Raw genomic sequence first — 24,498 nt, forward strand, 5'->3', positions numbered from 1 at the left:
ATGCTCAGCGGGTCGTATTACTGACTGGGCTGTATAAACAACATTGAAAGCTACGTCTTATATTTGTGAGTTTTAGCAATGGATGACATTTTCAGGAGCAGCGATTGCAGTGATAACAAGCTCTAACAAGATATAAAGGATTACAAGATGAGAGCATATAGTATTAACCATATAGTATTTAACCATTCCACGAGGTAACCGTAGAATTCCTGCGGTGAAAAGATAAAATAACGTTGCAAACCTAACAAACAGTGCCATCTGGTGGGAAAATACTACACTACCACTACTACCATATCAGACAAAAATGTTTCGAAAGCGCACAATAAATCTTGCAAAAAGTTTTTTAAAAAGTTTTATGTCCTTGGGTCTTACTGTTAATTTCATATTAAACGAAGAGTAGAAGTTAAAACAAGTACATTTTTGAACATTTATCGCCGGAGGACGCTGATTTTGAAGAATGAGAAGTGGAGACCACCCCGGACGAGTCACACGTCACCTGCATGTGTGCTCGCTTTCTTTCTCCTGGGTTCAACTACGAGTAAAAACAATGGCAAAGTGGCTCATCTCCCACGCTATTGTACAGTATTATATAGCCGCTAGACGCCTGGTTGCTGCCAACCTGCTTCTTTTTCTGTTGGGTGAAATGACCGGCGGCTTGCCGTGGCGTGGAGCATTACCGCCCCCTACTGGAGCAAGTCAATGACTAAAAACAACATGAATATAGTATCTAATTATAAATAAATAAAAACACATATATTCCTACGTTAAAAAACGAACGAAACTAAGTATGTAAAGCATTTAGTATCATTTCCTTTTTATTTTTTCCATTTTACGTCACTGCTCATGTGAGAGGTTTCAACCAATTAGGTGCCTTGGGCGTGGTCAGCTGTCTCCGGCAACGTACCGTTACATCTGTTTCGCGTTGCAAAATACGCTTTTTTCGTGATCTCGTTTTGCATTAAAAAGATCGAGATAAAAGCAATTCATCTAAAAGAGTCATTTTATTTAGTTTCTTCTGTAGGAATACAACAAGCCAGAACTGCGCATGTAAAACCATAATAATGCATCCGATGTCTTCACGTTCCCTGAATAACGGGGAGATATTTGACTTTGTACAGAGAGGAAACCTTGAGCACTGCAAAGCCATCATTGAAAATGACCGAGCAGTCCTCAGGCAAAAAGGTAAGCACAAAATAAATCAACTTCATTAGATTTGCGGTTCATGAAATGGAATGATGCGGGCGCCACTTTGATATTATTCACCTTTTGTATCTAATGCACACTACCAGTCAAACGTTTGGACACAGTTCCCATTCAGTAGCATGAAAAACGTATGTCCAAACGTTTGACTGGTAGTGTTTTCACTAAGCAGTTCAATATCCATCCATACATTTTAATATTAATATGACACTAGCATAATAACTGGTGTACAGAGATGTTGTTCAAATCTGTTTTTGTGTGTTTTATTTTGCTTATCCAGGCTGGGGTGGTTTCACTCCCCTGCACTACGCTGCCCTCCATGGTAACCGTGCCATGGTTGACCTTTTCCTCAGCAACGCCGCAGACCCCAACCTCACCTGCGATGCGGGGCAGTCGGCTTTGCACTTTGCTTGCAGGTACAGTACTTCAGGTCTCTGAGGTTTGGTATGTTTCTTCCATTGAAAAACTTGTGATCTTATGATGTCTCCTCATAGGCAAGGAAACATTGACATCATTCATAAAATGATACAGCATGGAGCTGACCTGCGTGTCAGAGATCTGCAAGGAAAATCCTCTCTGCATCATGCCGTGACAGGCGGCAGCATGTGAGTGAAGTCACCAACAAAAGTCAAATTGTCACAACTTGATATTCCATGCATGCATGTGTTGACCATTCTTTGCCCAGCGTTGCAGTGCACTATTTGTGGGAGACGGAAATGTTCCGTTTCACTGACACAGACATGCACCAGATGACCCCCCTTCATTTGGCGGCATCTACGGGCAACACAGATATGGTCCAGTACCTCCTCAGAAACCAGGTAATACCATTCATTTATTTTGTATTTCTTACATGACAATAGTAATGGGTGATCATTATTACAAAGGCAACTCGTTCTCCTGAATCTGTTGTGAAATAGCTTTAAACTGTTTATAGTTCTTACTACAGTATGCAACTGGCTGGCAACCAGTCCAGGTTTTACCACGCCTCTCGCCTAAAGTCAGCTGGGAAAGGCCCCAGGTCACCCGTGACCCTAATGAGGACACGCACTATAGAAACTGGATGGATATCTGCTGTCTTGTATGCATATCCATGGCATCACAAAAAAAGCCATAGAGACAAAACAGATCTGTGGGGTTAGTTTTAGAAGTTTAGCTGAACTCTCAAAAGATGTGCTGATGGGCGCCTCACATTCATTATTGTTTGACTACAAATTGTACGACTTGGGACGTTTGTTTTGCAACTGTAAAATTATTACTTTACTTTCAGCGTTGTGCTGTGGATGCTGTCGAGCAACAGGGGGCGACGGCACTTCATGTCGCGGCTGAGCGAGGATGCGTGGAGGTGTGCTGGACTCTGCTGCAAAAAGCTGGGTGCAGGGCCCTTCATGAGAAAAACCTCAACGGCCTCAAACCGCTGGACCTCAGCAAACAGGGGAAAACATTTCGGTGAATATGAAGTAAAACCTTGATAAAAACACAGTTTCCATCAGTGGTATTCATTTTATATATTTTGTGAGTACAGTAGTAGCAAGTTTTGTTTAGAATTGCCTATATTAATAGTTTAAACTGTAACTATACCACAAATTATAATCCAAAACAGCTTAATATCACTTCGAACTCGTTTTACAACATTACCCTTAAAAATAAATGATTTACAGATTATTTTATTTAGAAAAAATACATCGGAAGTGCACATGTACGAAGACCCCGGCTAAACTTAGCTCTTCCCAAACATTCAAAGCTTTTCTCAGGAGAGACTTTTCTCTTCAACTGTGTTGACACCAATTACTACTTTCCTATTCAGCCACGGCATTGGCATCTTGCGACATCTCAGGGCATTACAGAAAAAAGCACAAAAATGTGATCAGGCAAGTTTTTCCGTGAATGACTGAGGATTGGTACCACAGGACAAAAAAAAAAAAAAAACATGAATTTGTGAATCGCAAACCACGAATAGGTGGGGATCACTGTACACATTGCTGTGTTGTGCTTTTATTTGCAGGCATCAGCAACTCACCAAACTACTGAGCCAGTATATGAACGTGCCAATCCACCACAAGCCCAAAGAGTCTCATGGTAAATATCATCTGTAGTGTTTAAATCAGGGGTAACACAGGTATAAAAGACGTGCATACATTCATTTCTGTGAATTTTGTTTGTGTCCCTTAATGCCAGTTTTGTACTACTGGAGACTGTTTTTTCCAAGCCTGAGCGGAGCCACCATTCTCCTGATAGCAGCCATGTTGGGAGGTTATGGTGGTGTCCTTTGTGGTTTACTCTTCCCTTGGCTGGCCAGAAGCATCTTCACTCAGTACCACCGCATGGCCACATACCAAAGGTTTGACAAACTGCGGCATGTTTGAACTATGTGTGATATTCCCAACACATATTATGGCGTGTTGCATCTCTTTGTTCAGATAGCAGCTATCTTCATTGCAGGTTACCCAACCCTATTTACCTGGGAACCCTCATAGCAGGCTTGCTCCATTCCCTGGTTTGCTTTTATGGGAAACTAGCACCTAATATCCTTCCACTACAACAGATCACATTTCGCATGCTTCTTGAGAGAATTTTTATGCTCTAGTAATGAGACATGAGGATGTGAAGCGCTAATCCTTTGTTTCTAGTGCAATATACTGACATCTCTTGTGATGTCACGTATTCTTAGGGCACAAGTTTCAAACAAAAAAAATCACCCCAAGCGAAATATCCGCAATTAATGCTTTCATAATCACTCAACTAAGGTCTTGTGAAGTGTGCTGAGATCTTGCACAATGCGCTGACAGCGCTCCATCTTTAAGAGTAAGTGTTGCAAAAAAAATTAAATAAAGTAAACACTTCACTGCATGCTGAACTTACAGATGTGGACAAAATTGTTGGGATCCTTCCATCAGAGACAGAAAACCCCACAATGATCACAAAAATAACTTGAAACTGACAAAAGTAATAATACATGAAAAATAAAACATAATAAAAATCTGCCATTGTTTTATTTTTGTCATCATTTTCATGGTCTAACAGAATTTTCTTGGAAATCAGACTAATAAAAATTACCTGTGCAAAAACGATGATACCCTTAACATTTAGTTCCACAACCTTTTGAGGGGATCACTGCAATGAAGCAATTTCTGTAACTCCCAATGAGACTTTTAGCATGTCTTGTCCAGTATTTTTGGCCCGCTGGTCATTAGCAAAGTGCCCCAACCTTTTCAGGTTTGAAGGGTGACTTCTCCAGATTGTATTTTTTGGCTTCTTCCACAAATGTCCAATAGTAATTATATCAGGACTATTCACTATGTATTTAGATGTTTTTTTCATAGCCCTTCTTGTTTTTTTTCTTAGCTGTGTGTTGTTGTCTTTATCCTGTTGAAGGACCTATGACTTGAAACTACAACCAAGCTTTCTGACATGGGGCAGGACAGTTCGCTTTAGGATGCCATGATGGTATTGAGATTTCTTTGCACCCAGCACAAGTTCAAGACACCCTGTGCCAGATTTAACAAAGCAGCTGCAGAACATACTGTAACTACAGTAAGCCTGCTGTTTGCGTCACAGTAGTTACAGTATTTTCTTCTTTGTATACACAGCACGGGCAAAATTGTTGGTACTCTTTTGTTAAAGAAAGAAGATTGTGGGATTTTTTTCTTTAAAAAATGTCCATGTTCATGTCTTACATTCTGACGTAATGGATGATGGTATTTTGACCTATGATTTTTATAACTTTAGAGGCAAATTCCAAATTGTACGGCCACAGAGGTGTTCATCTTAAGGAGTTCCACTGTAGTTATTTGCTACTTTAGCACTAATGTCTAATCTTTGCTTTTTGAGAATATATCTAAAGCCTCATCCTTAACTGAATGAATGTGTGTGGCCGAGCAGTGCCCTGGTCCAGGTGTCGACGGTCCACTTCTGCTTAGTCCTCGGTTTGTTCTGTAAGGTTCTGACTCAGGACCCTGGGACACTGGAATGCGCAGATGCAGACCCTCGGTTCTCCTGCATCGCTGACCTAGTAGAGAAGAACCAAAGCCCTCACAGGTTCTGTCCCTACTGTGAGGTAAGACGTGTCACTTGACATGGGTCACGATGACATGAATGTCTTGCTCTAGAAATGACTTGATCTCTTCTTTTAGTCTTGGGTGGGACAAAAAAAAGCATTCCTTTATTATTCCTCACAAATAGATTTATCACCTCCTGGGTCTCCCTCCACAGTTATTCCAGCCTGACTACACTAAACACTGCAAGCTCTGCGATGTGTGCGTTCAGGACTACGACCACCACTGCCTTTTCCTAAAGCGGTGCATTGGCCAGGCTAACCATCGCCTCTTCCTCATCTTCATCCTCTCCACGATGACAGGCCGCTTGTTGTTTGTCGCCACGGCAACAAGTTACCTGTACGACAAGATGTCAGCCAGCAGCTTGTCGTCGTGGCTCACGTTCTTGGGGAGTGAGTTCTGGGTCACTGGGATGGTGGTTATGAATTCCATAACACTCTTGTGGGAGGTGTGGCTGCTGACAGAGCAGTTGCATGCCATCGCTATGGCAACAACAACTTACTTCAGACACTATGAAAATGTGAGGCGACACAGGTCACTTGGACAGCGCTGCATTGCGGTGGTGACATTTCTGCTTGAGGGACGGAGACGGGTGGGCAGTGGACATCATAGAGATGACAAAGTGGCAATAGACATTTAAAACTGTCACACCTTGTATCTAGTTTTCTGACCATCTGCACTGAGTAAATAATTTAGTCCATTAGTCAGCATTAGAAAAATTCATGGACACTTCATGACTTACATCAGTTTAATGTATTGAGATGGAATACAAGAGATGTATTGACAATTGTGCTTTACAAACAACAGTTTGGCACAATAGAGAGAGGAATTCATTTAGCGTTGTATACCTGATTTTGATATACGGCGTGTGTGTGTAGCTCTCAGCATGATGCAATATAGTTTGAGACCACTGCAACCTCAAACCACAACAACATGTTGCAAAATAAATGGCTAGTGTCAACACAAAGTGTTATTATCTTTGTAAGGCAGAGTTTGGTTACAGCTTTTGCGCTAGAGCTCACCGTATGCATACAGTGAGATCTAGTAGGTACGTACATCCATGGGTGTACATATTGACGTTCCCTTTGAGTATTTTCCAGGACATTGTCAGTTACAGTAGTAATGAGGCTCTCAAAGCTTATGCATGCATGCATGTGTGTCGATATTTTACTACTGGGAGCATTAATACTTGATTGATTATTTTTTTTTCCGTCAGTGACAATTTTAAATTAAAATATACTCAGGTTTAAAAAATATATATGTACCACTATAGTACAATAGTCTTTCATAATTAATATTAATAGCTATACTATGACCTCCTTCCAGCTGTCTGTACTTCATGTTGTTTATAATGTTAAGAAGAAGAAGAATCACCTTTTATTGTCATGAACATGCATTCATGCATGCACACGAAATTTGTTCTCTACATTTAACCCATCACAGTGAACACATACACGTTAGTGGAACACTGGAGCACACCATACATTTTACCATATTATCGCCATAAGTGGCCTTGTCACATGCTGTAATTTATTTTTCTCCTGCACTGTCAAGTTGTGCATGTGTTGTGCTGTTTGTACTGTAGTTATTTGTATTTAATGAATGGTTTATTGTCAAAAACGCAAGTCAACGGGTTTGTATTGGTGCTTGTAGTTCTGGCGAACCGTCCACACCCACACCAAGGGCCCTGGACAGAAGCAAAAATGGCAAAAAAAAATCACTTTTTTCAGGGAAAAGCTTCCACATCCATCCATCCCTTTTCTGAGCCGCTTCTCCTCACTAGGGTCGCAGGCGCGCTGGAGCCTATCCCAGCTATCATCGGGCAGGAGGCGGGGTACACCCTGAACTGGTTGCCAACTAATCACAGGCCACATACAAACAAACAACCATTCGCACTCACATTCACACCTACGGGCAATTTAGAGTTGTCAATTAACCTACCATGCATGTTTTTGGGATGTGGGAGGAAACCGGAGTGCCTGGAGAAAACCCACGCGGGCACGGGGAGAATGCAAACTCCACACAGGCAGGGCCGGGGATTGAACCCCGGACCTCAGAACTGTGAGGAAGACACTCTAACCAGTTGTAATTTTTTCCTCTCACTACTTTTACAGAACTTTTTTTTTTAAATTAATTGTTGCTCAAAATCTTGAAATTGTAGTAATTTGAGCTGGAAAAGGTGTATGGATGCCAAGGACTAGCACAACACATACACTATATTGCCAAATGTTTCGCTCACCTGCCTTGACTCACATATGAATTTAAGTGACATCCCATTCTTAATACATAGAGTTTAATATGACATTGGTCCACCCTCTGCAGTTGTAACAGTTTAAACTCTTCTGGGAAGGTTTTCCGCAAGGTTTAGGAGTGTATTTATAGGAATCTATGACGATTTTTCCCGAACCACATTTGTGAGGTAACAGACTGATGTTGGACGAGAAGGCTTGGCTCTCAGTATCTGCTCTAACTCATCAAACGTATTGTATAGGGTTGAGGTCAGGATTACGCAGGCGAGTCAAATTCATTAACAACAAACTCTCTCATCCATGTCTTTATGAACCTTGATTTGTGCACTGATGCATGGTCATGTTCGAACACGAAAGGGCCATCTCAAAACTGTTCCCACAAAGTTGGAACTGTCCAAAATATTATCCCTTGATGTCCTGTGAAAGGAACTCTGATTGCTTCAGATTTTGCAAAGTCAAACAGTTTGGGGATTACCCCTTCCTGTTCCAACATGTCTGTGCACCAGTGCACAAACCAAGGTCCAAAGAGAAATGGAGGAGAGAATTTGGTATGGATGAACTTGATTAACCTGCACAGAGTCCTGCCCTTAATAGCACACCTTTGGGTTGATTTTGAGTGGACAGTGAGCCAGGTGTGTGTGACCTCACAAATATGCTCCTGGAAGAATGGGCAAAAAAAAATCCCATTAACTCACTCCGAAACCTTGTTGAAAGCCTTCCCATAAGAATTGAAGCTTCTACACCTTAGACCAACATCATATGAAATCATATGGATTTAGAATGGGGTATCACTTAAAATTATATGTGAGTCAAGGCAGGTGAGCAAATACTTTTGGCAATATACTGTAGTGTATTTACATCAACATACATCGACCTCATACCAAGACCTACTCACAGTAAGTGACAAAATAAATGTTAAAGGCAGCCTTGTGAAATTGGATGAATTATCCGTCATGGCGGTCCTTCTTCTCAAATGGTGCCATGGTTGCAGAAATTATCACATTACCTTATTTAAAGTCTAAGGTACTATGTATGTATGATTTCCAATATGCACAGTTTGAAAGAATCCTCCTAATCTTTTGTCGCTGGTATTCGATGATAGTTAAATTTTTAAGAACTTTTAGAATGTTTGAAAAACTTCCTATAACTTTCAGATCTCATAATTCTCACATTAACATCTGACAGAGAAAAATACAGTATGTGCATACAGAAATCAGCAATTTTCACTTCTCTATTAAGTTGCCTTACTTCCTGAGGCAGAGACAGCCATTGACGTCATGAGATTTTTTCGATGGCTGCTGGGGAATGTAAGATATCCTCTTGTGAAAAACAGGGAGTGTGACTGCATTAACAGACGAGGCATAATCATGTAGACTTGTACAGTAATGCCTGGGAGTCACTGCAAATGCAATTGTAACCAAAGTGAGTGTAGAGTCAAAGGAGGGGGAGGAGGGATGTGGCGGTGCTTCAGGCATCCGAGAAGAGTATTTGATATAGTGGGAGAGAGATTGACGGAAGAGGAGAGTGAGGGGTTAAGTGTTTGTAAGTGTGCTGGGCATCAAAGGGAAACTGTCCAAGTGCTAGACAGAACGCCAGGGAGAGAGATGCTGGAAGGGGATGTAAAAGGGCGAGGCATCCGCATAAGTGTGTATGAACAGAGGGATGTGATCTGCAACCATGCTGAGTCCCAAGACAAAACAGGCTCGCCAGGGTAAGAGTCATTTTTCTGTAATTACATTGACAACAAATTTACAGATTTTCTTCACTTTCCCTTTTGTGTCAAATGTTTTGACGGTTGACATGCTGGATGATGTAATCCCTCATCTCTTGATGACACCCTCCATCAAAATTTCTTTAAGATTCTTCCAGTCGCTCAGATGTGGGTTACAAATTCTGTTTCCAAGAAAAGTGACTAAGGCATTTTCCATACTGTAGTGGTTGTCAGGCGGCATGGTGGACGACTGGTTAGAGCGTCAGCCTCACAGTTCTGAGGACCCGGGTTCAATCCCCGGCCCCGCCTGTGTGGAGTTTGCATGTTCTCCCCATGCCTGCGTGGGTTTTCTCCGGGCACTCCGGTTTCCTCCCACATCCCAAAAACATGCATTAACTGGAGACTCTAAATTGCCCGTAGGTGTGAATGTGAGTGCGGATGGTTGTTTGTTTGTATGTGCCCTGCAACCAGTTCAGGGTGTACCCCGCCTCCTGCCCGATGACAGCTGGGATAGGCTCCAGCACGCCCGCGACCCTAGTGAGGAGAAGCGGCTCAGAAAATGGATGGATGAATGGATAGTGGTTGTCACTTTTGCTTTACAGGTAAAAGGTCCCTACCCAGGTTCAAAATCAGGTGGAAACAGCCCTTACGGCTTTCTTGTTTAGCCAAGCCAAGTGATGCTGTCCTTGCGGGTTCGAGCAGAGTCCAAGCGTTTGGCAAGTTCCAACAGTCAAATGGTGAAACGATTCAACAAACATAAAGCTTCGATCAAATGGAAAAACTTTACATGGTGTGCAGTTCTTGCTCTTGTTTCTTTGCATACTCTGAAGTGAAAAAACAAAACAGAATAACTCTCACAGAGTCACTCAGTTCCAGTTCCAGTTCCAATATTATCACGATCGCTTTGCATGCGATAGGTTCCGGGTGCAAACACCCCTTAATGCTTTCTTTTTATGTTAGAAATAAGTAAAAAAACAAAAACAAAAAAAACAAGTCAAGCGAGCTATCGTGCTTCATCTACTATGAAGCTTGGAGCTAATGAAAAAACTTGACAAGGTTTGCAGTTTCCATAATACAGTATAACGACGGTTCCTTTATTTAAAACTGTCATTGCTTCTTTGCATACTTGAGGAACAGCTCACAGAGTCAATCAGAGGGAGTTTACAGAGCCAGTTCCCAAGCTCAGATGCTATAGCAGTTTCCATAGTGTAGTGGTCATCACGTTCGCTTTACATATGAAAGGTCCCTGGTTTGAAACCAGGTGCAATACACCTCCAATGCTCTTTTCTTTTGCATTACAAATAAGCAAAGGAAGCTACCGTGCTTCATCTACGTTCAATGTTGTAACATAGTGTGGGGGAAGAGTGAGGCTACAGGGAGAAGCGATAGCAAGGGTGGAGGACTTTAAATTCTTGGGGTCAACTGTCCAGAGCAATGGTGAGTGTGGTCAGGAAGTGAAGAAACGGGTCCAAGCAGGTTGGAATGGGTGGAGGAAGGTGTCAGGTGTGTTATGTCACAGAAGAGTCTCTGCTAGGATGAAGAGCAAAGTTTATAAAACAATGGTGAGGCCAGCCATGATGATGAGACAGTGGCACTGAAGAGACAACAGGAAGCAGAGCTGGAGGTGGCGGAAATCAAGATGTTGAGGTTCGCTCTCGGAGTGACCAGGTTGGATAAAATTAGAAATCAGAGGGACAGCCAAGGTTCGATGTCTTGGAGACCAAGTTAGAGAGAGCAGACTTTGATGCTTTGGACATGTCCAGAGGAGAAATATTGAGTATATTGGTATTAGGATGATGAGGATGGAGCTGCCAGGCAAGAGAGCTAGAGGAAGACCAAAGAGAAGGTTGATGGATGTCGTGAGGGAAGACATGAGGGCAGTTGGTGTTCGAGAGGAGGATGCAGGACATAGGCTTACATGGAAAAGGATGACGCGCTGTGGCGACCCCTGAAGGGAAAAGCCGAAAGGAAAAGAAGATTTTGCTGAGTGATGTTCTATTTTGGGCAGTATTTAATACTAAAATGACTTAATTAAACTGGCTCATCACCACCCATTACTAAGGTCTGTAGTAATTAGGCTGCCATTTTGTCAAATGCATTTGATCACAAAGAAATTTGTTTCCATTCACTGTTTTTGCATTCAATGTAATACATAAGCAACATATCAGCACTGTATACATATTTACAAGTCAATGGGTGTGGGGGGGCACGTGGTGAGCGGCTAGGGAAGACCGCTCACATTTGTCTTTACATCTGAAAAGTTGTGAAGAGGAATAGTGTTTTGTAATGTAATCCCACTTGAAACATAAAGCATAAAGTGGCTATGTGTGGTGATAGTAACAATTTAGCCACGGAGACAGTTAAATACGTGACATGCATCAATGACGTGACGTCATCTTTAGTTGTCGTCTCCAAAAAATGGCATCATCGAGGAAGGCTATTCTCGTATCTTTTATTTGTCCCTCTTTCTGCCTCGCTCCGCTGTCTAGCTCTTCATTTCCTCAATGGGCTCTCCGGTGGGAGGAGCTAACATGTAAATAGAGGAGCGAGGACCTAGAAATTTGCATACAGAAATGAGACAAGCCCACTGTCCACTAGCGTTCGGCAAGGATCAACAGCGAGCTGGTCCCCTAGTGTAGTGGTTGTCACATTCCCTTTACATGCGAAAGGTCCCGGCTTGAAACCGGACTGGTTTCTTCTTTACTGGTACAAACAGGCAAATTAACAAGTCAAACGAGCGCCTACGATTCATCTGTGTTGAATGTTGTAACATACTGTAGCTGGGGATGTAACGAACAGCAGAGAACAAAATCAAAATAGACTGCTTTTCTCTTGGCACATCAGGCAGGCACATGTACAGACATCCCCGTCGGGGAACCCCAATCTCACTATATTGAGGACTGTAGGGCAGGTTACCCTACAAGTCCTGCTTGGGAAAGCAAAGCAAACGTCAAAGCAACGTCAATCCAAAATTTCACGGTGATATCTCTTTGCTGGTCTTCTCAGCAAGCCGAAGTGCAGCAGCAGTTTTGTATTGTGTTGTGGTTGTCATATTTGACTCATGTGCAAAATGTTCCCACTTGAAAAAAAAAATCAGACAATGTTTCTCTTTTAGTGTTAGTTAATCTTATAAATTTGTCTTGTCCGATATTTCAAATGTGTCTTTTTATCCTAAAACAGCACGTTCTAAGAGCATGGTCTTTGGAGCGTTGTCTCGGGTCTCCAGGCCTTGCTCCCCTCTTGACCAGGAGAAGGTGTTGAAGGCAGGCTGGCTGAAGAGACAACGTATTATCATGAAAAACTGGCAACTACGATGGTTTGTCCTCAAGGCTGAAGCTTTGTATTTCTACAAAGACCAGGATGAGACCAGGGAACAGGTAATATTCAAGTGTTTAATCTCCTTTAAGGTAATTTTCCATTACCATTGTCTTCCATTTTGAGTCCACATACACATAAGCAAGGTTTATGAATTCACCTCATAGTGTCATGCTTCAAGGTAAAGCAACTGTAGTTTAAGTGCTTCAGGAAGTGGTGATGCGATGACTCCATTTAGAGACTTTTCAGCAGCTATCTCTTAAAACTACTTGTTCACCTCCTCTGCTTTCAACATTTTTGTGTCCAAACTCAATCATTTATGAAATATCCCAGTGAAAAAAACCTTGCTTGGTCCTAGAATGTATCTAGTAATAGATTCACCAACCTTGCATTTTGTCATACCAATGCATCCTTCTGCCTTTTTTAACCAGGGTTACATTCCTCTCAAGGGCAGCCAAGTCAATGAGCTTCCCAGCAATCGGGATGAGTCAGGTCGTCATTTATTTGAAATTGTTCCAGGTGGGTAGGCATAATAACAATGTATTAGAAAATAGGTATGAAAGTGATTCTGCAACAACTAAAACTAAACCATGCCCTTAATTGTGGAAGCGGCAGGTAAATCATTTTGGACTGTTGTGGAGGACTGCACCAACACATCCAGCCATTATGGAGCCTATCCCAGCTGACTTTGAAAAAAAAAAAAAGACAGACTACACCAGTGATTCCCAACCAGTGTGCTGTGGCATTAGTGAGCTGTGAGACATCATCAGGTGTGCCGCGGGAAAACATCTTGTCCACAAATCTAGCTATTACAAATAATGCATCTTTATTCAACTATCTATGCCAGGAACATATAGAGAGGCATAACAATTATAGCAGAAGTTACATAATTAACCACTTTTTATGACATTTTTGTTTGGTGGTGTGCAATGAGATTTCTCTATTGTTAAAATATGTGCCTTCGCTCAATAAAGGTTGGGAAACACTGGACACGACACTCTGGACTGGTCGCCAGTCGATCACAGGGAACATACTGTATACTGTAGAGACAAACATTCACACAATTTACTCCATCACTGAATAGGAAATAAACCCTCATTGTGTGGACCCAAGTTGGGAAAGTGTACCAGTACATCATCAGTGACCCCACCATTACAGTCAAGTAGTAAACTAAGGTTTTGTGAGGCTGCTATAATTTTAAATGTTAGCATTTGGCAAATAAAATGTGAAGCTGGCATCATAAAAATGCTAATTTAGCATTCACAAAAATAATTGTGAACATGTTTTTCTTGCACCGTATTTCATAGAACAGCGATTAGTATTTAATTAGTAGTGTAATACAACAATACAATTGCTGTTTATAGTATTGCTGTTGTTTTTCATTCAGAGAAATCATGTTTGTGTTGGGTTTGAATACATGCACGGTAGATATGCCAGGACAACGTTAGATGAGACGAACCACGACAGACAACACTTATATGGCATCCCTCCCTGTTTTTTGGGGGGTTAGAGAACAAGACCCACTGCCGATAAGGAAATTCAAACATTGTAGAGGCCCAGCCTAAATTTTTGTAGAATAGCCAATATTAATAAAAGATAGCTACACACCAAACTATGATCTGAAAACACTAAATGTCATTTCAAACTAATTTAACATTGCCCTAAAAAAAAAAGGCTTCATAATGCGCCATGCATTTTCAATGGGAGACAGGTCTGAACCGCTGGCAGGCCAGTCCAGTACTTGGACTCTTTTACTATGAATCCACGCTGCTGTAACAGGTGCAAAATGTGCCTTAGCATCTTCCTGAAATAAGATTATATTCTATGGTATGTTTCCAGGGGGTGCTGCAGAACGCGATCGGAACCATGAATCGTTCCTGCTGATGGCTAACTCTGAAAGTGACGCAGAAGAATGGGTCAGAGCTATACACAGAGCAATATGGGCCCCACTTGGAGGAGGTGCGTTTTTTGAAATCCTGTGTGCACTGCATGCTTTATTACTTCAACAATTTCTGTGCATGGCCATATCCACAGGAATTTCACAGTAGCACACACAAAACATAATTTTGACATTTTATGGAAAAGGGACACTTTCTAATGTAGTCCAAATATGCAGAAGAAAATGTGTTGTCCTTGGTTGTGCTGCTGTAGGTATCTTCGGGCAGCACTTAGAGGAGACTATGCTTAATGAGGGACAATGTGGCCCCCAGCGAAGGGTGCCTGCACTGGTTGAACGGTGTGCGTGTTTCATACGGGACCATGGCCTTAAAGAGGAAGGCCTTTTCAGGGCCCCTGGACAGACCACTCATGTTCGAGAACTGCAGGATGCGTTTGACCGTGGTGAGAATCTGTTGTTTGCCAGGTGAGTCAAACCAGACTGGATATAGTAGTTGTTGAAGTCTGGCATTAACCTATGTGACTCACTACTTATTGTGCCTTTCAGTGCCACCAATGTTCACACAGTGGCGTCACTCCTGAAACTGTATTTACGGGAACTACCTGAGCCTTTAATCCCTTTCACCAAGTATGCACAATTTCTCTCTTGTGCCCTGCTACTAACCAAGGACAGAGAAATGGTAAAAAAATAAAAATAAAAAAAATAAAAACATTTTATTAAATTAATTTAACAAAAAAAAAAAAAAACGTGTGACTTGGACATACATCGTACAGTGGTACCTTGATTTACGGGTCCAGTTCTGAGGTTGTGGGTTCAAATCCGGGCTCTGACCTTCCTGTATGGAACACTATGCTTGCGGGGAGTTTCTCTGGGTACTGCGGTATCGTCTAACATTCCAAAAAGATGCATGTTAGGTTCAGTGAAGATTGGAAATAGCCCATGTGTGTGAATGAGTGTGAATGGTTGTTTGTCTTTATGTACCCCGTGATTGCCCAGAGAGACTCTAATGAGGGTAAGCGGTATAGAAGATGGGTGGATGAAATAATTTGAAATTCTATTCATCTTTTCCAGCCCCCCCCCCCAAAAAATAAACAACACCATTTTTGTTACGTGTTTTTAATAAAGGAAAACACCACTTATTGTGCAAAATATAATAAAAGAGTATATAAAGAATAAGCTGCTTTTATAAAGTGTAATGACAAGGGTTCGAACTCACCCTCTAAATCCAGATTCTCTATTTGTGTTGACAGTAATGAATGACTTACGAATCTGAATTGAATCATTATTCCTTGTGCTATTCTGAAATGAAGACTCGTCATTGTCCAAATTTAGTTTAGTTTACCGCAATTTCTCGTGTATAATACGCACCCATGTATTATACGCACCCCCAAAGTTGACCTCAAAATTCTGGAAAACCCTTCTACTTATGTATGATGCATTTTTACAATGCATGATTTTGCTTCTACCCATATGATCAAAACATTAAGTATTATCTGTATTTTGTTAGTTTTTTTCAAAGGAATTATTCTGAAGTTAAGCACTTTATTTGAACATGTAGTAATTACTCTACTCAGCAGCTCCTTACAAGTGTTAACACTATAAATTTGAGAGTTTGACTGTCCTGTCCAACAAATGGATGAAAGTACATCGCCGTATGTGGCTCTCCTGGGCCAGATATAAGAGCATTACAGTACCTTAACGTCTTCATTCCCCCCCACATTACTCAAGCGACAGCGTATCTGAAGCTCGCTTATTACTCCAATTTTGGCTCACAGCACAAAAATATTGACCAAGCGAAGGCTCGTAACTCTAAAATTTATAAATTGAGGCACTCGGAAGTCAAGGTACCACAGTACATAAAAATAATGTTTCTTTTTTCAAAGGGTATCATAGAGCTTGGCAAGCAGGTGAAATCTCTTCCAAAGGTCAACTACAACCTCCTTGAATACATCTGTAGGTAAGTCATACGGTGACACTGTGTGTGCCGCTGTCATTCATAATTCACTATTTGATGAGAGGAATTCATCATTCATCACACCCACATGCAATGTCATCTATGGAAGAGACATCACATCGGTTGTGCACATACGTAATCTGCACGTCTCCCCTGCAAGCTGAGCCCACACGTCGGTCAGCCACATGACACAGCTTCTCATCATGACTCAGAATTTAAGCCACACGTACAAACAATGTCATATTTTTATGACACCACATACGTCTGTGGTTCCTGTGTGCTCAGATTTCTGGATGAAGTCCAGTCCTACTCTGATGCGAATAAGATGAGCGTTCAGAACCTCGCCACTGTGTTTGGACCCAACGTGCTTCGGCCTAGAGTGGAGGATCCGATTACCATGATGGAGGGTTGGTGACAGTGCTGTGACTGTAGAATCGAACCATCCATGTTGATTCATGATGTTTCACGCTAATGATAACTAATTTTTAACTGAAAACAGGGAGTTCTCAGGTACAACACCTGATGACTGTGCTGATCAGTGAACACGCCAGACTTTACCAGCTCGAAAACTTTAATACTGTGATGGAGAATCCTTCGCCGCGTCAAAACCATTCTCTCCATAAGGGCAAAGTGGAATGGCTTAAACAAGAGGCCGCCGAACCCCCAGCGGACTCTGGCACAGGTGCTGAAATACCTCAGGAAACTCCTCAACCTTCTACCCCACCTAAGGACAATAAGCTGACACCAACCATCACTCACTCTGAGAAGGATGAAGGTGTTCTAGTGAATAGTAAGGCAGAGGAGAATGAGGACGGTCGAACAAATTGTAAAAAAGAGGGACGAGCTAGTCCCACAAAGCAGCCCAGGGTCCTCTCTGCTTGGAGGTGTTCTTTTCAGGGCAGTTCTGTGGGGTCAAGGGGAAACATTGGGGGATCAGCAGGGGATGTGTCTGCATGTGGTAGTAACTGGCTGATGAATGGCCTGTCATCCCTCCGAGCTCACAGACGCACCGCCTCATCTGGTGAAAAACTAAAAGACTCAGCTTCGTCGCTGAAGGATTCAACCCTCTCCCTTAAAGAGACAACAGCATCACTCAGGGACTTGCAAAGTGAGCCAGATAAGGACGCCTCTCGGACGCCGCCCTCTCAGAGAGCCTTCCACCAGTCGCAGAGACTGTCCGCCTATGACAATGTCGCTCCTTCCACACTAAGCTTGCCTGCTCAAACCTCCTCCATCTGGACTGCTTTTGATATCTCATTGGCTGAGCCAGAAGACCAAAGAAGACCACTGAGCGATGATACAACTGCTGTAGATCATGATCAAAGTTGCGCTGGTGATGATGCGCTAGCAAACATAGTAGTAGAGTTACAACAAGAGCTGAAGACACAGAGGGTGAGCTTTGAATGCAGCATTCGCAAGTAAGATTATCTTCTTTTCATGATCTTGATCTATGATTGCCCATTACGGCTAAATGTTCTGAACATTTATCTCCTTAAGGTTGGAGGAGACCTGCTGTAAGCACCAGGCCCAAGTAAACATTCTTGAGGAGGAGCTCGACAACGAGAGAAAGCTGTACGACATGTTGGAGATCCGATTCAGGAACTCAGAGCGCGCACGCCAAGATGCAGAGAACCGAAACGTTCTCCTCCAGAGGGAGATGGAAGACTTCCTCAAAACTTTAGAAGACCTGACAACAAAGTCCAGCTAGACCAGACAACTTTGCCATCATCTGGTCTTAGCCAAGGCTTTGAAAGCCAAATATACTGTACAGCAGCAGCAGAGTTTCCCAATCCATATTGAGTCAGCTCACATATTTTACATGAGCGAAATCTCATATTACCAAAAAGTATGCAATATACTGAAATAATGAGGATCTCGTTGCTACTTACTCATTATGAAATCTGAGCCTGTTTAGTTGAACACAAAGCTATCATTCTATTGTATGAATGCAACAGCTGGATATACAGGTTAACTGTACCTTCTGCCATCAAGTGCATTGTTCTGCCTGTCAGTATATCTCACTGGCATATATAGATGAACAAAGATAAGATTTGTTGTAAATAAATTGTTCTTTGACCAATTCAGTGAAATTGGATATGTGATTGGGAATCACTGTTGTACAGTATTGTGCAAAAGCCTCTGACCACCACATTTGATGTTTTTCCAATGCTGCAATTACTATAAGGTGAATGCCACTCCATACAGTGTAGCCCTGTGCCAAGGCCAAACAATTTGGAGAGCCAAGTTAGTTATGAGGCTACTTTTTGGTTATGGCAGATAACAGCCAGGCGGTGCTATTATAAAGGCGGGTGGTTAATGGTTCCATTGATGCCAAAGTGCCATATTTGCACTTTTATCCTGATGTTTACCAAAATGTTATAGGTTCATTCTTGCCCCATGCACTACCTGTTTATGTGGAACTAGTTTTTTGTGTGCAATCCTTTCAATTGATCCATCCTTCTATTTACTGTGAAAACAAAGCTATGGGTGGCCTTATTGAGTAAAATATTATAGTATTGTCATGGCACTTTTCCCTGAACTGAACAATTATATTAGGGTGCCAAAAATGTATCTCCTCTGTGTTGTTCAATTCTTTTTGTGTCTTGTTGTGTAACAGGTTCTTACCTATTGGGAGAGCACACTAAAGACCATAAAAATAAGCTTTATTAATAATAGGCGTTCTTAAGCATTCACACCCAATCATCAATTTTCTATACCGCTTATCCAAATTAGCGTCACAGGTGAGCTGGAGCCTATCCCAGTTGACTTTGGGCAATAGGCAAAGTACACCATTGACTGGTCGCCGGCCAATCGCAAGGCATATAGACAAATCCACGCAGGACGGCCACAGCCTGGATACAGCCAACCTCCAAACTGTGACGTGACTGTGCAAAACACTAACCCTAACCCACCATGCTGCCCATTCACACCCTATTAAAGTGGCACTAAGCAGCCCATAAACTGTCATGTAAATTCGACACACCACAGAAAAGTGTAATGTTAACAAGCCTGCCAAATTTGAATGAATAAAAAGAAAAATCGCGAAGTACATAAAATCAGGTTTTAAAACTTGAATAATAAAGGCCACCTCTCAGCTCTCAGACACTGTGGGCGTGGCGAATGGCTGCACAAAAAAGAATCAAACATACTGAGGGGGTGATAGCTTATACGATGTAAAATCATGTTAGGATTAAATGGTTATTGTGGACGATAATCATAAAAATAAGCACACAAGTCAATGTACCATCGTCGTTGGTGACATAATGTCACACTCTAACACAGAACCTGATGACAGCGACAAGCCCAGGTAGTTACAGTCGGCACTCCCCCATTCACTAGTATCAAGTTACCCACGAAGCCATGTTGTCTCTGGTCAAAGTTTACAAAACTATCCGTCGTAAAATGCGCACCATAGAGTCGGATGGTAGCGATGGTCAGCTCGCCATCTGGGTGTGTCTTTAAAAAGTCAATCCATCGCTTTTTTATTCATTTTTTGGGAGCTTAAAAAAACATCACCGAGCTGTTCTGTAAATTGAGGCATGCAGCCTTAGCTTGCTAACTGCACACTGGAGTGGTAAATGTGTCTTGTTATGGAAGCTAAGCGCAGCAAACACTCAACTGAGCAGCCAAACGAAATGATGTGACTGTCCGTATATAGTGGAGGGAGGGAACTGGTAGTAGAAAGTGTACGCCCCAGCTCTGTGATGTCACGAGGCTGACTTTTAGCCCCGCCCACATAATCAGTGAAAAAGATGCTTAAACTATATCTCAACAATTCAGCACTATATAGGTATAAGTCTTTTCATATGTTTTCATCACTTCAAACATATTTAATGTATTTAGTCACAAAACACAGATATATGCTTAGAGCCCCTTTAAGGTCATTGATGTAGGTATTCTAAGCTATGAAAATGATAAAAACGACAGACAGGTTTTCAAATTCAACTCTTTTATTTGCTTGAGTTGAAGGTGGACAGTTTTGCTCTTTTAATGTATTGTAGGGTGACAGCTCCACACAATTGTCCATTAAAAAAAACTCAGAGGTTCAAAAATTTGTCACCAGTGCTTTACAACCCATCAGCTCTGTTGACACATCATCCCAGTAACACTGAATGACTTTCTTGTTCCTGCACTTAATCCAATGTGTGAAGACTACTTTATACTTGTTACAGAGATAAACGAAACAAAACTAACTAACTAACTAACTAAATAAAAGAGGCAGCCACAACAGTCATTTAATATGGCCCAGAAAGTGCAAGGACATGCATGACAATCTCCAAGTGCATTCTGGGAGGAAGTGGGATTACTGCTTGGAGTGCCCAAAAATGATCATTGTAAAGAAGGGACACACTCAGAACTTTGAGCCATCAAACACATCTAAAGGGACTGTGGAGGCCTGAAAATGACTTGTTTGCTAACTCCCATACATACATCTACATAATATACATCCCACTGACTACGCTAATCTACCAATCGTATTGCACAGAAAACAATGCAATGAAGAATAGGAAACAAAATGCATTAGAAACAGCACTTCTGAGCTACATGTACATTACATACAACAAATGCATTTGCACTTGGAATAAATAAATAAATAATATATACAGGACAAAAGTAAATCTTCCCTCAACGTTTGTTTGTGTGATATGCATACTGTAGCGTCAAAAATGTGTCTGTGTAGTACTGTAGGTGTTTGTGTGAGAGAGGTAGAACTCAACTCCGCCACAGAGATGACTTAAAAATCAGTGAACTAAGTAAGGGCACTTAAATAATATATAATTAATACCAGACATCTATGAGCAATGCCCCCCCCCCCAAAAAAAAAAAACATTGCTTAAAATTCATAATTACACACTAATTTTTGAGCCAGTGAGTTGGGTTGTATTGGAATTACATTCACCCCGTTCTTTAACAGTGAAATTACAGCTAAATAAGCAAATGTTAGATTTACACTGGAAAACTGAAACTCAATGCGATGGAAAAGAAATAAAAACCAGCAGAAGTCGAACTGCTGAATTAGGTTACATGATAAGATGAAGGAAAACTCTTGAAGGAAGATGACATAAAGCAAGTACAGGAAGTCCTTGATTTACGAACGAGTTCCGTTCCTACGCTGGCGACGTAACACGAATTTCCGCGTAAGTCGGATTTCACCGTTAAAGTCTAAATTTACTGCGAAACACTTCTGTTACGGGTATTGCCCCACGTGATTGTGACAGCAAGCTCAGTGTGTGCGGGCGTGTGCGTCGACGTGTGAGTGGGACGGGACTGCGAAGGAGGAAGGAGTGCGCGCAGGTGCGAGTGTGTACAGTGGCAGGCAAGTGTAGTGACGGCGACCGGGGAAGAGTAGCGATCAGCGGAGTACCCGTTGACGTTGAATGTGCAGAGGAGCTCATAAAGCCATTAAAGCAGCAAATCGGTGCTTCGTGCCTTTATTGTTGCCGCCACACAGCTCAGCTGTGCAACGAGAGAAGGGAGTTAACCCCTGCGTCTCCCGACCACGGTCAGGTGACCGTAGCAAGAAAGGTTAACACTTCGTATAAAGAAATAAAAATAAAAAAATAAGATGCTGTACTTACCATTACTGCTGAGAGTGTAAAAAAAGGAGGGCGGAAAAGGCAAAGATACTCCCGCCGCACAAACACAGACAAGCACTATGCACTAGCTAAGCAGAAACACGATGGTGCTGGGACAAAATGGCGGACGAGGCACGGGCGTCGTAAAGTCGAAACGTCGTAGGTCGAGGACTTCCCGTATGCAATAATACCCACATTAAAAAAAAAAGTCCTTTAGTTAACAGCGGATTCATTCAAATGTCTCCCCCCACCCACCCAAAAAACAATACAAAATGCCACATCAGCATTTCAAGAATATATTAAAAAATAACAGTGCTGTGCTAGCAGTGTGCCATCCCACTGTGTCGCTGGACCTAAAAAAACGATGCAGAATTTCCAACGCCTCCCTTTCATTACAAACATAATGTTCACATCAAAACATACTCTTGATTCTTCTCAGCAAAAATACAATAATAATGGTACAATTTAAAACCACAATCATTTACAGTAGTATCGGGCAATAACAACAAACTGTACATTGAAATTGCAGCTCTACAAACTAACATGAGAACTTCCATTGGCCTATAAACCCTCCCATCTCAAACACTGTATAAGGTGCACTGATGAAAGGTTATGCTTGAATAAATGTGTGTGTGTTTTGTGTTATCTGCAACACGCCAGAGCACCGAGAGAGGTCTGGCTATCCAGACTGCTGCCTGTTTCCGAGGTCACCGTGGGATCGCTGCTCTGGTCAGTGGGCTCTGTGGACATGGATGACACATCGTTGGCTGACGAGGAGGAAGATGAGGAGGAGGAAGGTTGAGGGGGGCTGTCGATCACTGCTGCACCTGTGCTGCGAAAAACACGTCAACGCATAGGTTTCATCGGAGCACAGGAGATGCTGTGACGACTGGACCACAGTCAGTGCAGGTCCAAGTTACACATTACAGTGGAGCCTTGACTTGTGAGTTTAATTTGTTCCAAGATCACGCCCGTAACTCAAAGGCGCCTCAGCACCACGATAAAACGCATTTTAATGATAGAGTCATTTGACCTAAGTTATAAAGATGACTCACCTAGAGGAGATGGCTGTCCTCGGATCACTCCATTTTTTGACCACTCCTCCCAGTCACTCACTTCCTTATAGATCAGCCCTACATAGGGCCAATCAGAGAGGAAGAACTGATTTGTACTTGATACCATCTGGACCACTGCCACTCGTTCCATCCACCCCAGTGTGTCTTGCATTCTGCAGGCTCCAAACAGCATCATGTTTCTAATTTGGACAGGGCGTGTGCTGGAGTGACGCTTCTAAAATGAGTGTGGGGTCATTATCACCTGGTAGAGTTTAGCATGAGCTCATCTTGGACGCTCGAAAGAAAAGCGCTACGTCCGCCTCAGTACCTCACCGCCCCACTCACAGAGGACACTAAAAACATTTATTATAAGACCCTGATAAACAGACCACAGTGGCCCAATTTGGACTTGAACCAAATTGTAGCATGTAGATGAAAACATAATGGCCAATGACTAGCCCACCAACAATGTTGCCAGTAACGCGTTACTCCAAAAAATGTGGTCCGGTGACTTCATAAGTAATCTAACGCGTTACTTGTTATAGAGGAGTAGTCAGATTACAGTTACTTCGATATCTATGCCAATAGTTAGTTTCTTTTTTGTTGATGAGATCCAGATCTTAATATGCTTTTGATTATAAAATATTACAGCTTTGACAACTACAGATAATCGAACGAACAAACTTCAATGACTGGGAACATGAGGCAAGTCAATAACCATGACACTTGATTCAGTCACGGTGCATGTCTTAAGTGTAGACCAATTTTCAGCCTTTGTTTTAGTAATGACTAATAAAACAAAGGAAACGCACTATATTCTTAACTATCCCTAACTAAAATGCACAAGACGAATAGCTACAATATAAAAAAAAAATGGTGAAATATTTATAAACGGGGGCGGCACGGTGAGCGACTGGATAGAGCGTCTGCCTCACAGTTCTGAGGACCGGGGTTCAATCCCCGGCCCCGCCTGTGTGGAGTTTGCATGTTCTCCCCGTGCTTGCGTGGGTTTTCTCCGAGCACTCCGGTTTTCTCCGACATCCCAAAAACATGCATGGTAGGTTAATTGACAACTTTAAATTGCCCGTAGGTGTGAATGTGAGTGCGAATGGTTGTTTGTTGCCTTCATGGACCCCCACACAATATGCAGGGTTGCTACAGTCTGTGTCTGTCTGTCTGTCTGTCTATCTATCAGTTAAGATTCCTTAAAGAAGTGTACTGAGAATGTGATATACCTGCCACTTAAAAGCTGTTGAAAGTTACTAAAGTTACTTTATTCTTACTTAGTGACTTTTGAAATCAAGTAATCAGTAAAGTAACTAAATTACTTTTAATCTCTAGTAATCAGTAAAGTAACTAAATTACTTTTTCAAGGTAACTGTGGCAACACTGGTCACCACTGACTGACCAGAGAAGCTTGCCAAAAAACTACTGCGCTAGTCCATTATGTTTGTCAGACATTGTCAAATTATTTCCTATGGGAAAAGTA

At 42.0% G+C, this 24,498-nt stretch overlaps 4 protein-coding genes across 11 annotated transcripts in view; 2 read left to right on the plus strand and 2 right to left on the minus strand.

Annotated features, from left to right (window-relative positions):
• wdfy4 (WDFY family member 4) overlaps positions 1-632 on the minus strand; it is a 54,330-nt gene extending 53,698 nt beyond the window's left edge. The window contains exon 1 of one of the 4 annotated variants that reach the window (XM_061789239.1): positions 497-632. In XM_061789239.1, coding sequence (XP_061645223.1) covers positions 497-502 — 6 coding nt within the window. In that variant the 5' untranslated portion in view covers positions 503-632. Of the gene's footprint in view, positions 1-416 lie in introns of all 4 variants that reach the window. The other 3 variants (XM_061789234.1, XM_061789235.1, XM_061789237.1) reach the window with 3 other exon arrangements.
• Positions 633-882: 250 nt separating this feature from the next.
• si:ch211-223a10.1 (uncharacterized) lies at positions 883-6,453 on the plus strand. Its single transcript, XM_061789553.1, has 10 exons — positions 883-1,182; positions 1,481-1,616; positions 1,695-1,805; positions 1,886-2,018; positions 2,468-2,646; positions 3,203-3,276; positions 3,376-3,538; positions 3,640-3,722; positions 5,064-5,254; positions 5,410-6,453. The coding sequence occupies exons 1-10, from the start codon at positions 1,062-1,064 to the stop codon at positions 5,890-5,892; spliced, it is 1,674 nt and encodes a 557-aa protein (XP_061645537.1). The 5' UTR covers positions 883-1,061; the 3' UTR covers positions 5,893-6,453.
• Positions 6,454-8,258: 1,805 nt separating this feature from the next.
• arhgap22 (Rho GTPase activating protein 22) lies at positions 8,259-18,949 on the plus strand. 2 transcript variants are annotated; one of them, XM_061789548.1, is made up of 10 exons: positions 8,259-9,212; positions 12,393-12,589; positions 12,959-13,046; positions 14,367-14,486; positions 14,679-14,889; positions 14,971-15,103; positions 16,308-16,381; positions 16,664-16,785; positions 16,878-17,796; positions 17,876-18,949. In XM_061789548.1, exons 1-10 carry the CDS (start codon positions 9,179-9,181, stop codon positions 18,084-18,086), a joined length of 2,109 nt encoding a protein of 702 aa, XP_061645532.1. In that variant the 5' UTR covers positions 8,259-9,178; the 3' UTR covers positions 18,087-18,949. The 2 variants fall into 2 exon arrangements, with proteins under 2 accessions (XP_061645532.1, XP_061645533.1); XM_061789549.1 differs by lacking the exons at positions 8,259-9,212; positions 12,393-12,589 and adding an exon at positions 13,143-13,297 and having other exon boundaries at positions 12,964-13,046.
• A 1,361-nt stretch (positions 18,950-20,310) lies between these two features.
• Positions 20,311-24,498, minus strand: part of mapk8a (mitogen-activated protein kinase 8a) — a 24,473-nt gene continuing 20,285 nt past the window's right edge. For 3 of the 4 annotated variants that reach the window (XM_061789559.1, XM_061789558.1, XM_061789562.1), the window contains exons 11-12: positions 23,010-23,087; positions 20,311-22,781 (exon numbers count right to left, since the gene is read on the minus strand). In XM_061789559.1, coding sequence (XP_061645543.1) covers positions 22,597-22,781; positions 23,010-23,087 — 263 coding nt within the window. In that variant the 3' untranslated portion in view covers positions 20,311-22,596. Of the gene's footprint in view, positions 22,787-23,009; positions 23,088-24,498 lie in introns of all 4 variants that reach the window. The other variant, XM_061789560.1, reaches the window with a different exon arrangement.

This window comes from Phyllopteryx taeniolatus, chromosome 11, assembly GCF_024500385.1.
Source record: "Phyllopteryx taeniolatus isolate TA_2022b chromosome 11, UOR_Ptae_1.2, whole genome shotgun sequence".
Lineage (NCBI taxonomy): Eukaryota > Metazoa > Chordata > Actinopteri > Syngnathiformes > Syngnathidae > Phyllopteryx > Phyllopteryx taeniolatus.